Here is a 12592-nt window from a genome sequence, read left to right on the forward strand (position 1 = left end):
TAAGTTTTCAGAATCCGTTTTCTTCATGTATAGATTTGCCAGTGGCAATGACTTGTCTTTCTGCTTTGTCACCTGGCACCTGGGTCATTGAGTGTAAAGGGTGGGACAGGTAGGCCAGCAGGTGGCAAGCGTCACAGGTGCCTGAAACATGGACGTGGGCTGGCTGCCAAGGGGGCAGAATTCCATAGCATGCAGGCTGTGTTGGGTTTGCGTTCCTGCTCAGCTAGTCTCGATTAGTCTTTGTCCTTCTGATTGTTGTGTCAAGATGGCGAGTAAAATCAATTCCATTTTACACATTTTAGGTGACAAATATCAAATCGCAGAAAACAAATCTTGTTACCCTCTAAGAAACACAGTCCATGCAAATGGTTACTGAAGACACGAGGAAGGACAGGTGCCTTTAGGTTTCCCACTGTCCCTCTGTTCTCCACAAGGATCTGTAAACACATCACCTCGTTAGCAGAACTCTTACAAGTCACACTACATTGCAATACAACTAAGAGCACTGGAGTTTTTCCTAGTGGTGCTGAGTGGCTGGGGACAACACCTATAGTACCAGGCAGCTGAAGTTGGGGCCAGTCCTCTTGTCCTTCATTTTTCTCTTGGGAGGGAGAAACGAGTGTGTGTGCACAGAGTGAAATCAGTGAGTGTCTGTGCATTCTTTCCATGCCCCCCTAACCCTGGAATCCACTTTCTTTTTTTTTTTTTTTTTAAAGATTTTATTTATTTGAGAGAGAGAATGAGATAGAGCACGAGAGGGGGGAGGGTCAGAGGGAGAAGCAGACTCCCCGCCGAGCAGGGAGCCCGATGCGGGACTCGATCCCGGGACTCCAGGATCATGACCTGAGCCGAAGGCAGTCGCTTAACCAACTGAGCCACCCAGGCGCCCTGGAATCCACTTTCTGTCTAAGCCTTTGTCGATCCTAGTACATTTCATATAAATGGAATCACACAAGCATGTGGTCCTTTGTGTGTGGCTCACTCAGGACAACGTTTTCAAGGTTAGTCTACATAATAGCATCTATCTGAACTTCATTTCTTTATTACTGAGTAGTATTCCATTGAAAGATGGACCACATTTTGTTTATTCATGATGGACATTTGGGTTTTCACTTATTGACTGAATAATTCTGTACAATTCTGTGTACAGACTTTTCTGTGGTCCTGTGTTTTCATTTTTCTTGGGCATATGGCTATGCGTGGATTGCTGTGTCATATCTTTTTTTTTTCTTTCAATTGGCATTTAAAAAAAATTAATATACAATGTATTATTTGTTTCAGGGGTACAGGTCTGTGATTCATCAGTCTGTTGTGTCGTATCTAAACTTTTTTTAGGAACTGCCAGACTGTTTTCCAAAACTGCACCATTTTACATTGTCACCAACAGTATCAGGGTTCCAGTTTCTCCACATTATCACGAACATAGTTATTGTTATCTTTTGATAATACCCATTCTAATGGATATGAAATGGTATATTTCATTATGGTTTTGATTTGTTTTTCTCTGGTGGCTAATGATGTTGAGAATCTTTTCATTTGCTTGTTGACAGTTTGTGTATCTTTGAGAAATGTCACATCCTTTGCCCATTTTAAGATTGGGTTTTTTTTACTGAGGTTTTTTGTGTTTTTGTGTTTTTGTTTTTTTAAGATTTTATTTATTTATTCATGAGAGAGAGAGAGGCAGAGGGAGAAGCAGGCTCCGAAGGAGCAGGGAGCCTGATGCGGGACTCGATCCCAGGACCCCGGGACCATGACCTGAGCCGAAGGCAGACGCTTAACCATCTGAGCCACCCAGGCGCCCTTTTTACTGAGTTTTAAGAGTTCATGGGGCGCGGGCGCCTGGGTGGCTCAGTTGTTAAGCGGCTGCCTTCGGCTCAGGTCATGATCCCAGGGTCCTGGGATCGAGTCCCACATCGGGCTCCCTGCTCAGCAGGAAGCCTGCTTCTCCCTCTCCCACTCTCCCTGCTTGTGTTCCTGCTCTCGCTGTCTCTGTCAAATAAATAAATAAAATCTTTAAAAAAAAAAAAAAAAAAGAGTTCATGGGGCGCCTGGGTGGCTCAGTCATTAAGCGGCTGCCTTTGGCTCAGGTCATGTTCCCAGGGTCCTGGTATTGCTCCCTGCTCAGCGGGAAGCCTGCTTCTCCCTCTCCCCCTGCTTGTGTTCCCACTCTCGCTGTCTCTCTCTGTCAAATAAATAAATAAAATCTTAAAAAAAAAAAAATTTCTTTATTCTGGATACCAGATCCTTATCAGGTAGGAGATGCAGATATTTTCTCCCATTCTAGGAGTCATCTTTTCATTTCTTCCCTTGATGGAGTCCTTTGATGCACAAAAGTGTTATATTTTGATGAAGTCTAGTTTATTTTTAGTTTTAGCTCTTAATTTAGGTCTTTGATGCATTTGATTTAATTTTTATGGAATAAGTTACGGATCCACCTTTACTGTTTTGCATGTGGACATCCAGTTGTCCTAGCACGTTTTGTTAAAGACACTGTCCTTCCCCATTAAATGGTCTTGGCACCCTTGCCAAAAATCAGTTAACCATACCTGTTGAGGTTTATTTCTGGACTCTTTATTCACTTTGGTGTATATATCTTTTTTCTTTTTGTTTTAAGATTTTATTTATTTATGAGATGCCTGGGTGGCTCAGTAGGCTAAGCGTCTGCCTTCAGCTCAGGTCATGATCTCGGGGTCCTGGGATTGAGCCCTGCATTGGGCTCTCTGCTCAGCAGGGAGCCTGCTTCTCCCTCTCCCTCTGTGCTTTCTCTCCCTCTCATGCTCTTTCAAATAACTAAATAAATAAAATCTTAAAAAAAGAAAAAGGGGGCGCCTGGGTGGCTCAGTTGGTTAAGTGACTGCCTTCGGCTCAGGTCATGATCCTGGAGTCCCGGGATCGAGTCCCGCATCGGGCTCCCTGCTCGGCAGGGAGTCTGCTTCTCCCTCTGACCCTCTTCCCTCTCTTGCTATCTGTCTCTCATTCTCTCTCTCTCAAATAAATAAATAAAATCTTTAAAAAAAAAAAAGAAAAAGATTTGTGGTGTATACATCTATTCTTATGCCAATATCATACTGTTTTGATTACTGTAGATTTGTAGGAAGTTTTTATTGGGAAATGTGGATCCCCCAACTTCCTTTTTTTCCCCAAAGATTGTTTTGGGGGTTCTGGGTTCTTTGCAATTCCATCTGAATTTCAGGACCAGTTTGCCAATTTCAACATAACCAGGTGGGCTTCTGATAGAGATTGCATTGTATCTGTAGATAATTATGGTTATTATTACCATTTTAAGAACACTGATTCTTCCTATCCATGAACATGGGATGTCTTTCCATTTATTTAGGTCTTGTATAATTTTTCAACGTTTTATAGTTTTCATTGTACAAGTCTTGCACCTCCTTGGTTAAGTTTATCCTTAGGTATTGTATTCTAACACCATTGTAAATGGAATTATTGTCTTAATTCCATTCTTGGATTATTCGTGGGTATAGAGAAATATAACTGATTTTTGTATATTGATTGCATGTCCTGCAACTTTATGAAATTGTTTATTTGCTTTAATAGTTTTTTATTGTGGATTCTTTAAGATTTTCTGTATACAAAGTCACGTCATCCGTGAATAGAGATGGTTTAACTTTCTCCTTTCCAATCTGGATGCCTTTTCTTTCTTTTTCTGGCTGAACTGTCCCAGCTAGAACTTCCAGTGGTATTGAATGGAAGCAGTGAAAGAGGAGAACTTTGTCTTATTTCTGATTTTAGGAGGAAAGCTTTTTTTTTTTTTTTTAAAGATTTTATTTATTTATTTGAGAGAGAGAGAATGAGAGAGAGCACATGAGAGGGGGGAGGGTCAGAGGGAGAAGCAGACTCCCCGCCGAGCAGGGAGCCCGATGCGGGACTCGATCCCGGGACTCCAGGATCCATGACCTGAGCCGAAGGCAGTCGCCCAACCAACTGAGCCACCCAGGCGCCCAGGAGGAAAGCTTTCATCATTAAGCATGAGACGAGCTGTGGGTTTTTCATAGACGGCCTTTATCAGGTTGAGGAAGTTCCTTTCTGCTCCTGGTTTGTTGAGTGTTTTTATCATGAAAGGGTATTGAATTTTGTCTAATGTTTTATCTGTGTCTATTGAGATGTTCACATGGTTTTTATTTATTGATATGTGTATTCTATTGATATGTTGATTTTAGGGTGTTGAACCAACCTCGCATTCTTAGAATAAATCCCACTTGGTTATGGTACATAATTGTTTTTAGATGTCACTAGATTGGGGTTGCTAGTATTTTGTTGTAGACGGTTGTTTTGTTTGTTGATGACTGTGGGTGTCATGTGGTCCCCTGGGACCTCCTGGCTGTGTGACCACACGCCACTCTGGGGGCGGAGGAGAAGTAGGAAAGCCTGTACATCTGGAGATACTTAGGAGGCTTTTGTTGTGTTTTTGTTTCAGTTCGAGGAGTTACAACTGCTCAGAGAATTCTGATTTGGTTCTCGGTAGCTGCACAGGAAATCGGGATATTTTTTCCAGATTGCAGGTGAGTTAGAAGATGTAAAACTCAGTGTGTTTCACTGCATTTGTATCATCTGCTCTTATGATATTTACTATGAATGTCTTAAGGCAGCCCAGCAGAATGAAAACTAGCATCCCACATATAATGGACTAGACCCAGAGTGACAGTGTGCTCACTTCACCAGGGAATATCCCCAAAATACAGAAACAAAAGCTGTGGTGCCAGAACCATCTCCAGCCTTAGGAACATTTAAAATTTGAAAATAGAGGAAACTAAGAAGACGCCCACTTTGGTAGTAAACGTTGCTCTCCACCACTTGCTGCTTTTTAGCTCTTGACTGCTCATTTGGATGTCAGGCTCTGAGAAATGACAAAGGAGGCCGAGAGGCTGCTCTTTCACAGGGTCGCCTAGCAGCTCCACAGGCTGGTGGGTTTCAGCAAAGCAGTTGCACTTAGGAGGGCGTGGAAATGGGGCTCTCGTTTTGAAGTAAAGAGTGCAGTTTTCAGTGAGCGTGCCTGATAGCTAGCCTTAGGTCTTGTCCGGGCGATAGAAAGACCCTGAGAGTAGGCTCTGGGGTCCAGGTGCAGACCCCCTCTGGTCTCCGTGTCCACAGTGTGCACGGGGAATCTACCTTTGGAGGTACACGTGTGGCTTCGTGTTGGCAGGATTCTTTGTGTGGATTTCACACTTCCTGGTGGTGTTCGCGCTGCTCTTCAAGCGCTTGAGAAGCTGGGGGGAGTGACAGGAACCACGGAGCGGGTGGCCTGGGACCCTGGGAAATCTTACCTACGAAGGAATAAAACTAACCCCACAAAGAAGAGATCCCAGCCCTCCAAGTCCTCCTCTTGACCTCTTGTCCTCCACGTCCATCCTAACTGGCTGTGGCAGGCAGAGTGCGTCGTGGGGCTTGGGTCCCACGCCGCAGGGATGGTGCTGCGACGTGGGCGCCTGGCTTGTTCTGTCTCTGCATTTGAACGTGTGCCGACTGCACACACGTGTATGCTTTCAATTAGCAGGCACTTTATTGAGTGCCCGCTGTGTACACACCTTATGTCCACAAATTATGCGCACGCAACACCTGTACACGCAGAGTGAGAAAACCAATGATAATCGATAAAATGTTAGTCATAGGGGAATCTGGTAAAGGTGTTCATTGTACTATTCTTATTCTGCTTTTGCAAATTGTCAATGATTTCCACGTAAAAAGGCTTGTCCCACTCATTCCTAGCTTCTTTTGGGAGACCTCCCTCCCAAGCCCACCCAGCCCCCTTTGAGAGTCCTGATTGGGGCTGACAGTAAGCCCTGAGAACTTTCTGCCTTCACATTTGAGGATAGTCACGTGGAACCAGCAATAAAAGTATGTGAACATTTTGGTCTTGTGTTTTCCAGGAGATGGCTGCTGACCTGGAACAGGGCCCAGCAGCATCCCAGAGTTGCTCTCCTCGGGAGCACTTCCTTTTCAGAGTGTTCCGCACACGGCTCCAGGCTCTGGCAAGCGGGTGGGATGTGGCTGCCCGCCTTCAGAGACAGCGGGAGCTGCTTGTTTACAAATGGTAACGTGGCACCATATAGAGGAGTCTGTCTTTACATTGAGTTTTCTTTTCCACTGGTCATTTGTTTCTGTCCCCTGTCCCCGTCTTCTCTTTGGGGTTCCCATGGAGAGAGCGGGGTCTGAAGCTTCGGATCAAAGCCGCCCCTTCAGACCCACGAGCTGCTTTGTTGAAAGATGTAGCCCAGAAAATGCCTGTCGAAATAAGGAAAACCATGTGTGCTTAGAGATGCCCGTTGTAGATGTGTTTATGAGTGTGAGACGGTGAAATGTCCCCGTTCTCGGGAGTGGCTCTGTTAGACTGGGGTGCACCCTTTTACTTGGCGATTGTGCCGCTTAAGAACGGCTCTTGGGGTTAAGACATGGGGGTGTTGCAGGACCCTTGCCAGAGTGAGTAGGGAGGGCCATTACCGAGGTGAGTCTGCGCTCTCAAGTCACGAGGCTGTGCTGTGACCACTGACGCAGCTCTTTCCGTGCAAGGATCCTCCTCGGTCTGCCCCCGGCTGTTCTCGTCGGCAGCCCCCAGGCCAAGGAGCCAGCGGCCCCTGACTGCACGGAGTTCTTCCACTTGGTCAACTCTGAGCTGGTAGGTGTGGGCAAGCAACCTCGGAATGCAGGGACGGGGGTGATCTGGTTCTTGAAGATTCGCGAGTGTGACTGGTCACTTTGAGCCAACGGCTTCAGTGTGTGTGCAGACCACGTGGAATTGCTGAGGGAAAGAATGGGGGTACCACTCCGGGAGCCGAGACTTGGGGCTGCTGTGTGCCCAGCCCTCCTCCCACAGCTGGAACCGGGGCTGGGGAGGTGCAGAGACCAGCTGTGGCTCCCTTCCTCCAAAGCTTCAGTCCCTTTCGAGAGCTTTCCTTGACGTTCAGCCGTCAAGATCCATAAACTCGTGCAGCCCAAGCATCTCTAGTTCTTTCCAGTTTTGACGTTTCAGGCACACAAAAGCCGGTGGTGCTGAGAAGACTGCCATTCCCACCGGTCGGCCCTGCTTCCTTCCGTTGTACACACTGTTCAGTGTCAGGTGCTCCGTCATCTTACCCAGAAGGACCAAAGCCTGCATGCATCCAGTCAGGGTCAGTGAGGGCACCAGGAATAAGCACGTCCTACACACTTCAGAATAGCTTCTACTCCTGAAGATGTTTTTCCAGTTTTTAAAAATGCACAAAGACAACTAGAGATTGAACTAAGGTTCCATTCAGTGACACAGAGCTTTAAACGGTGACTCAGAAAGCAGGAGAGATGAGACTGCGTGTTCCTTGGGTTCTTAGCAAAGGCTGTTTTCCTTAACGTTGTCAGAAGGGCCCGTGAAGGCTGGCAGAACAGAGAACCCAGAGCTGGGGAGGCCGGTTGCCAACCCAGCAACGGGGCCATCAGGGAGTGCGCGCCGGCCTCCTGACCTATGTTGGGGCCGGAGCGGGCAGGCTGGGGGGTCTTGCTGCACAGAGGAGCTGCATGGATAGGCAGAGAGATGCCAGATCCTGGGCTAGCCATGAGGGCGGACATGAAGCTGGACCTCTGTGGTCAGCAGCGGCGCCGTGAGCACAGCTAAAGCCTCTCGGCACACACTGCCTCCGCTCCCACCCCCTGCCCCACTGGTTCCTTTCTCACTGGCCTGTGCTCTTTTGCAGAGAAACTTCTGCTCCCACGGAGGTGCTCTGACCCATGACATCACCGTCCACTTCTTCAGGGTAATTCTGTTGCCCCCAGCACCTCCCGCCACTTGGCTGGACTCTCCTAGCCAGTGGTGCTTTGAAGCCCTGGTGCCTTTTAGGAACAGGGACACATGCAAACCACATGTTCTCTCCTGCAGGGGCTCCTCAGCGCCTGTTCACAAAGCAGAAACCCCTCCCGGACCGCAGACCTGATCCTGACCGCGTGCCAGACTGAGTGCCCCATAGTCCTGACCTCTGCTCTGGTAGGTGCAGCCACCTTCTTGGGGTGCGCCCGGGGCTGGCACAGGGACTGGGGGCCCAGGGCAGCATCCTGGTTCTTGTCATTGAGGAGAAAATGCATGCAGAGAAATGGGGGGTAAAGCGAAGCCATCGGCAGGGAGGATGACGGGCTTCCCTGCCCACGCCGGCTGGACAACAGTGTCTGAGTGTTGCTTCACTCTGGTTCTGCGTTGGCTGAAGGTGAACCCTAACTGCCTGAGCTCCCCAACTTGGGCTCCACCTGTTGTCTTGCCAGACGACCATCTCAGGACTGGAAGGGAGGCGGCCCAGTCCCCTGCTGCCCGGCCCTCACGTGGGTGTGGGGTTCCCCGGGGGGCCTTCGCTGGCTTTCCTGGCGTCCTGACGACACGCAGCTCTCCTAGCAGCCGTAGGACTTACGCTGCCACGCCCCCCGAGTGTTCAGCTTTCCATGTAGTCTGTGGCTCACGTGGGTGGAATTCAGTGCAGAAGTTACTGTGTGTGTAAAACACCAGCTCTCAGGCGGACATCCGTGTCCTCTACAGATGAGGAGGAGATAGCTCATGGAACTGCCTTGAACCTTAAATCGAGTACATGACACACTACTTAAATAGGAGGTGTTGGGTGAACATGAGCCATGCTGCCGGCGTCAGCTGGTCTCACGCACATCTCCGGTGGTCACTCCGGGGTTCCACATCTTGGCTGTAGGGACTGAAGAGGGCCCAAGTATAGCCTCCCCTGATCTGCTTACTGGTGATCTTTCTCTTCTGTTAGTTGTGGTGGCCACGCCTGGAGCCGGAACTTCGCAGCCGGTGGACGAGATGCTTCCAGGGCCCACTGCCCCAAGAGCTGCAGAGGCTGTGGGAGGCCCAGCAGTTTGGCAGGAGGTGCGTGCAACCAGGAGAGGGAGCACAGATGTTCTTTAGGACCTGCTCCAGGTTCCCTCCGTGAATACCTTGGGATGGCGGACAGAGGCCTTAGGGCAGGCTGGGCAGGACCCACATGGAAGGGAAGGGACAGACCTGACCTGGCGGGTCGCTGTGCAGCTTTCCGCCCCACCTGGCCTGCCCAGCTGGCCGTCCCCGGCAGGTGCTGGTTTGGGGGGAGAACTGTGGTCCCATCCGGCCTCCTTTTATCCCTGTGCATGGCTACAGTGTCCAGAGTGCTCAAAATCCCAGAAAACAAGGAATGCCAACTGCTACATTATATTCCACTGATTTTTGGCCTGTTTTTAACCTGCTGGGACACCTTTCTGAGCACCACACTGCAGCCACAGCAGGGACTGAGGAGGAGGACTGGACCCAGAAGCCAAGGGTGTGAGTGGTGGGCTCCAGGTGAGAGTCCCGTGTCCCACGACCTCCTTGCAAAGCTCAGGCAGTCAGGACCAAGTGTCCCAGTCAGGCCCTACCCCGTCCTCACATCCATGGCACAGAAGCACGTTAGGGAAACTGGACACTGGACCCTAAGGGAAGGAGGCTGACACCGGGCTCTAGGTCCCTATGCCGAGCCAGGGGTGGTTAGGGACGTAGACCTTGTTTCTGTGGACTCGAGCCCCTCGCTGCCCCAGCTGAGGTGGGCAGGGCTGGTGGCTTTCCACCAGGATGTGGTCATGACGCCCCTGTGGTGACGCATCTGTCTCCTAGCTGCCTCTCTCCTGACTTGGCGTCCCCCCCACCGGGCCCGGCCTGGGTCTCTGCTGCTTCACTCCACTTCGCAATCCAGCAAGCCGGGGAAAACAACATCAAGAGCCAGCTGGAGAAGCTGGACTGCCAAAGAGAGGAGGCAAGAAACGCAATTCTTTCACTTCTTTCTTTTCTACCAAGTTTGTTTTTAATCAGTGTTCCGATCAGCTGAGTTTCTCAGGGTTCACCTAAGGAATTGTGCTTTTCCAAGAACAGAGAGGGAGTATGGTATTCTTGTGACTTTATTAGGAAGTAGAATTTACCAGGCTGATGGATTTTGTAATATTTCACTCTCAAGTTTACTGGTAGAAAGAATACCTTTCGTGTTTCACTTTTGATTTTGCTTAGCTTATTTTTATCCTCCCTAAACCCAGGGCAGGGCTGTCATCAGCTGCCCCGTGGGACCTTCTTTGTCCCTGTTCCCACAGCCTTTGCTCCTTCATCTCTCCCCCAACTAAATAAACCATTTGTAAACTGGAAAGTCAACCTGTCAGCTCAGGACATACAGGCCTGCCTGTGGTTTTTGGTAATTTAATGGGGAAAAAAAAACAAAACCCACAAGGGAGATTCTCTTAAGTTTGTTTCTGTTCAAAGTGATTTCAGTGGCCTCAAGCCTCTTAGGCCTGCGTGTGCTGAGAAGAGGTGTCCAGACACCCCAGCCAGCCTGGGTGCACTCCAGGGGGTTGGGAAGAGGTGGAGCCCTGCCTCGGGTCAGGAGGGGGCCTGTGCGTTTACCTCTAGGGATTTTACAAACACCCTTCTAGACAAGGAGCCCGGGAGTGGGGCTGGGCCGGGGGTGGCTCGCTGCACCAGATTGAGGTACTGGCAGCTCGCACAGCATGGACACCCTCAGCCACAGCACAGTTCTTCCCTGCGGTCACTTTTCCAAGCTGTGTTTAAAGGCACATATAAAATGATGCAGTCTGTAAGAATTTATTCTCAAACTACCTCTTTAAAATTTTCCTTCCTGAGAAGATCCACTTAGAGGAAAGATTTATGCCCTCTGCCTATAAATGTTTGGTCAAAGAACAGCATCTGCATTCCTTACTTAGATTTACTTACGGAGGGTACAGCCTGGGTGGTTTTCATGTTCTAAAGGCACTGGTCTTATTTGCAGCTGCTGGTTGTCCTGTTTTTCTTCTCCTTAATGGGCCTGCTTTCATCACATCTCACCCCACACTTAAGACATCAGGTAAGGTGGCCCTTTCCCACCCCCAGACCTCCCTACTCAGGGTTTCTGGGAGGAGGGCCCTGGAACCTTTGATTGAAGGGCTCCTCAGGAGTCTTGTGCTTGCTGAAGCAAGAACCCCTTGGCCCTGGGCCTCTCCTTTGAGGTCTCATTTCAGAACTTGAGCACAGGGGTCCCTGACCTGCTCCTCCTACAGTCACCATTCAAGACTCAACAGAATGAGCAAAGGCTCCCTTCTGGGCTGGAGGTCATCCCTCTCCCCACTGTGTGCCTGTCTGTGCAGACAGTCAGCCTCCCTCCCTCTTCTGTGGGCCACAGGCTGTGGACTCCCTAAAGGCTTTGGACATATGTGCAGAGATCCTGGGGTGTTTGGAGAAGAAGAAGGTATCCTGGCTGGTACTCTTTCAGTTGACAGAGACAGGTAAGACAGCACTGAGACTTGGTAGCAGGGCACAGCCTGTGTCTGTCCCGGTTACCAGCCATCTACTGGGAACACAGGTGATCCGCAAAGGCAGGCTGCGATCCCCACTTTTTATTTAGTCCTTCTTCAAAAATAACTTTCCAGTGGTTAAGTATGAACCCCTGGGCCTTAATTTACTAACTCATTTTTCAAAGTCTATCTTCTTGCTAAGTATATAAACCACATTTTAGGCTAAATGCAGTACAAACTCATCTAAACAACGAAAGAGTTGAGTGAGGTACTAGGGGGACCCAGGGTGGCACTGGGCCATCATGGGGGGGGGTCTACCCCCCAGGCTCTGCCCTCCAGCATGAGGACATCACCACCCCTCCCAGCCAGGCACCTGAGGTCTCCTGAACATGCTGATCCTGGGGTGGGGAGGTGGCTACAGAGCCAAGCCTAACCCCCTTTGGTTGCAGAGGGTGGCCTGGGGCGTGTCCTCCTCCGCCTGGCCCCAGATCCATACATCAGGCTGCTGCCGTTTGCCTTCTACAGGTAACTGCACCTGCCGCGGGTCAGTGTCGCAACACGCTCTCAGCGGAGTTCCCCCCCGGGGGGTTGTGTGTGGTCAGAGGAGGGGTCACCCCAGCCCAATCATCTATCAGTTTCACTGTGGCTCGCCCTCCAAACGGGAAAGATGCCTGGAACTCCATTCCTCAGATGAGTCGCTGCTCAGTGCTGACAGCCACTCACCTCTGTTCGATCTTGGAGTCACGAGGCATCTTCTTTCTTACCTTCAGCCTTCTCTCCTATTTTGATGAAGACGCCCTCATGAGGGAAGATGCCTTCCTGCGTGTTGCTGTCGACATGTACCTAAAGCTGATCTGTCTCTTCGTGGCTGGGGAGACAAGTGTGGTCTCGGCTCTAGCCGGCAGGAGCCAGGAGCTCCAGGGCCAGGCAGGTGACACAGCTCACAGACCCGTGCAGCCAGCTCTCCTGGCAGAGTGAGCAGGTGGGGGCATCGTGACCCTCACAGTACACACCCTGACCTGTCTCTCTGCCTGTGCTCTCTCCAGGGTGACCCCGTAGGCTTGATAACAAAAGCTCGTCATTTTCTGCTGCAATCAATACCTAGGTGCCCAAAAGAGAGCTTCTCGAACATGGCAGAGGTAACGCCCAGATGCTTGTTGCTTTGGTGTGTGTGGACACGTGAAGAGTGTTGAAGTTGCAACACCTCAAGTGTGTCCAGCACTTGCACTGTGGCCACTTACCTGCTGGGCTCCGGTGGCCAGCTCCCCGTCCTCAGGCCCTGGAGTCTGGGGGCTGCACTGGGCTGAGCACAGCTGTTTTCCTGCAG

At 50.0% G+C, this 12592-nt stretch overlaps 1 protein-coding gene across 9 annotated transcripts in view; it reads left to right on the plus strand.

Annotated features, from left to right (window-relative positions):
• Positions 1 to 12592, plus strand: part of FANCA (FA complementation group A) — a 59530-nt gene that overhangs the window by 45513 nt on the left and 1425 nt on the right. For 5 of the 9 annotated variants that reach the window (XM_045890518.3, XM_045890519.3, XM_064581890.1 and 2 more), the window contains 12 exons: positions 4439 to 4523; positions 5889 to 6052; positions 6529 to 6634; positions 7683 to 7742; positions 7865 to 7969; positions 8739 to 8851; positions 9608 to 9746; positions 10764 to 10838; positions 11154 to 11256; positions 11715 to 11790; positions 12036 to 12192; positions 12312 to 12404. In XM_045890518.3, the coding sequence (XP_045746474.2) occupies positions 4439 to 4523; positions 5889 to 6052; positions 6529 to 6634; positions 7683 to 7742; positions 7865 to 7969; positions 8739 to 8851; positions 9608 to 9746; positions 10764 to 10838; positions 11154 to 11256; positions 11715 to 11790; positions 12036 to 12192; positions 12312 to 12404 (1276 nt within the window). Of the gene's footprint in view, positions 1 to 4438; positions 4524 to 5888; positions 6053 to 6425; positions 6635 to 7682; positions 7743 to 7864; positions 7970 to 8738; positions 8852 to 9607; positions 9747 to 10763; positions 10839 to 11153; positions 11257 to 11714; positions 11791 to 12035; positions 12197 to 12311; positions 12405 to 12592 lie in introns of those variants that run through there. The other 4 variants (XR_008507268.2, XR_010408309.1, XR_008507269.2 and 1 more) reach the window with 4 other exon arrangements.

Source organism: Mirounga angustirostris, unplaced genomic scaffold (assembly GCF_029215605.1).
Source record: "Mirounga angustirostris isolate CCGP_5_RB_7025 unplaced genomic scaffold, mMirAng1.0.hap1 SCAF_16, whole genome shotgun sequence".
In the NCBI taxonomy this organism is placed as follows: domain Eukaryota; kingdom Metazoa; phylum Chordata; class Mammalia; order Carnivora; family Phocidae; genus Mirounga; species Mirounga angustirostris.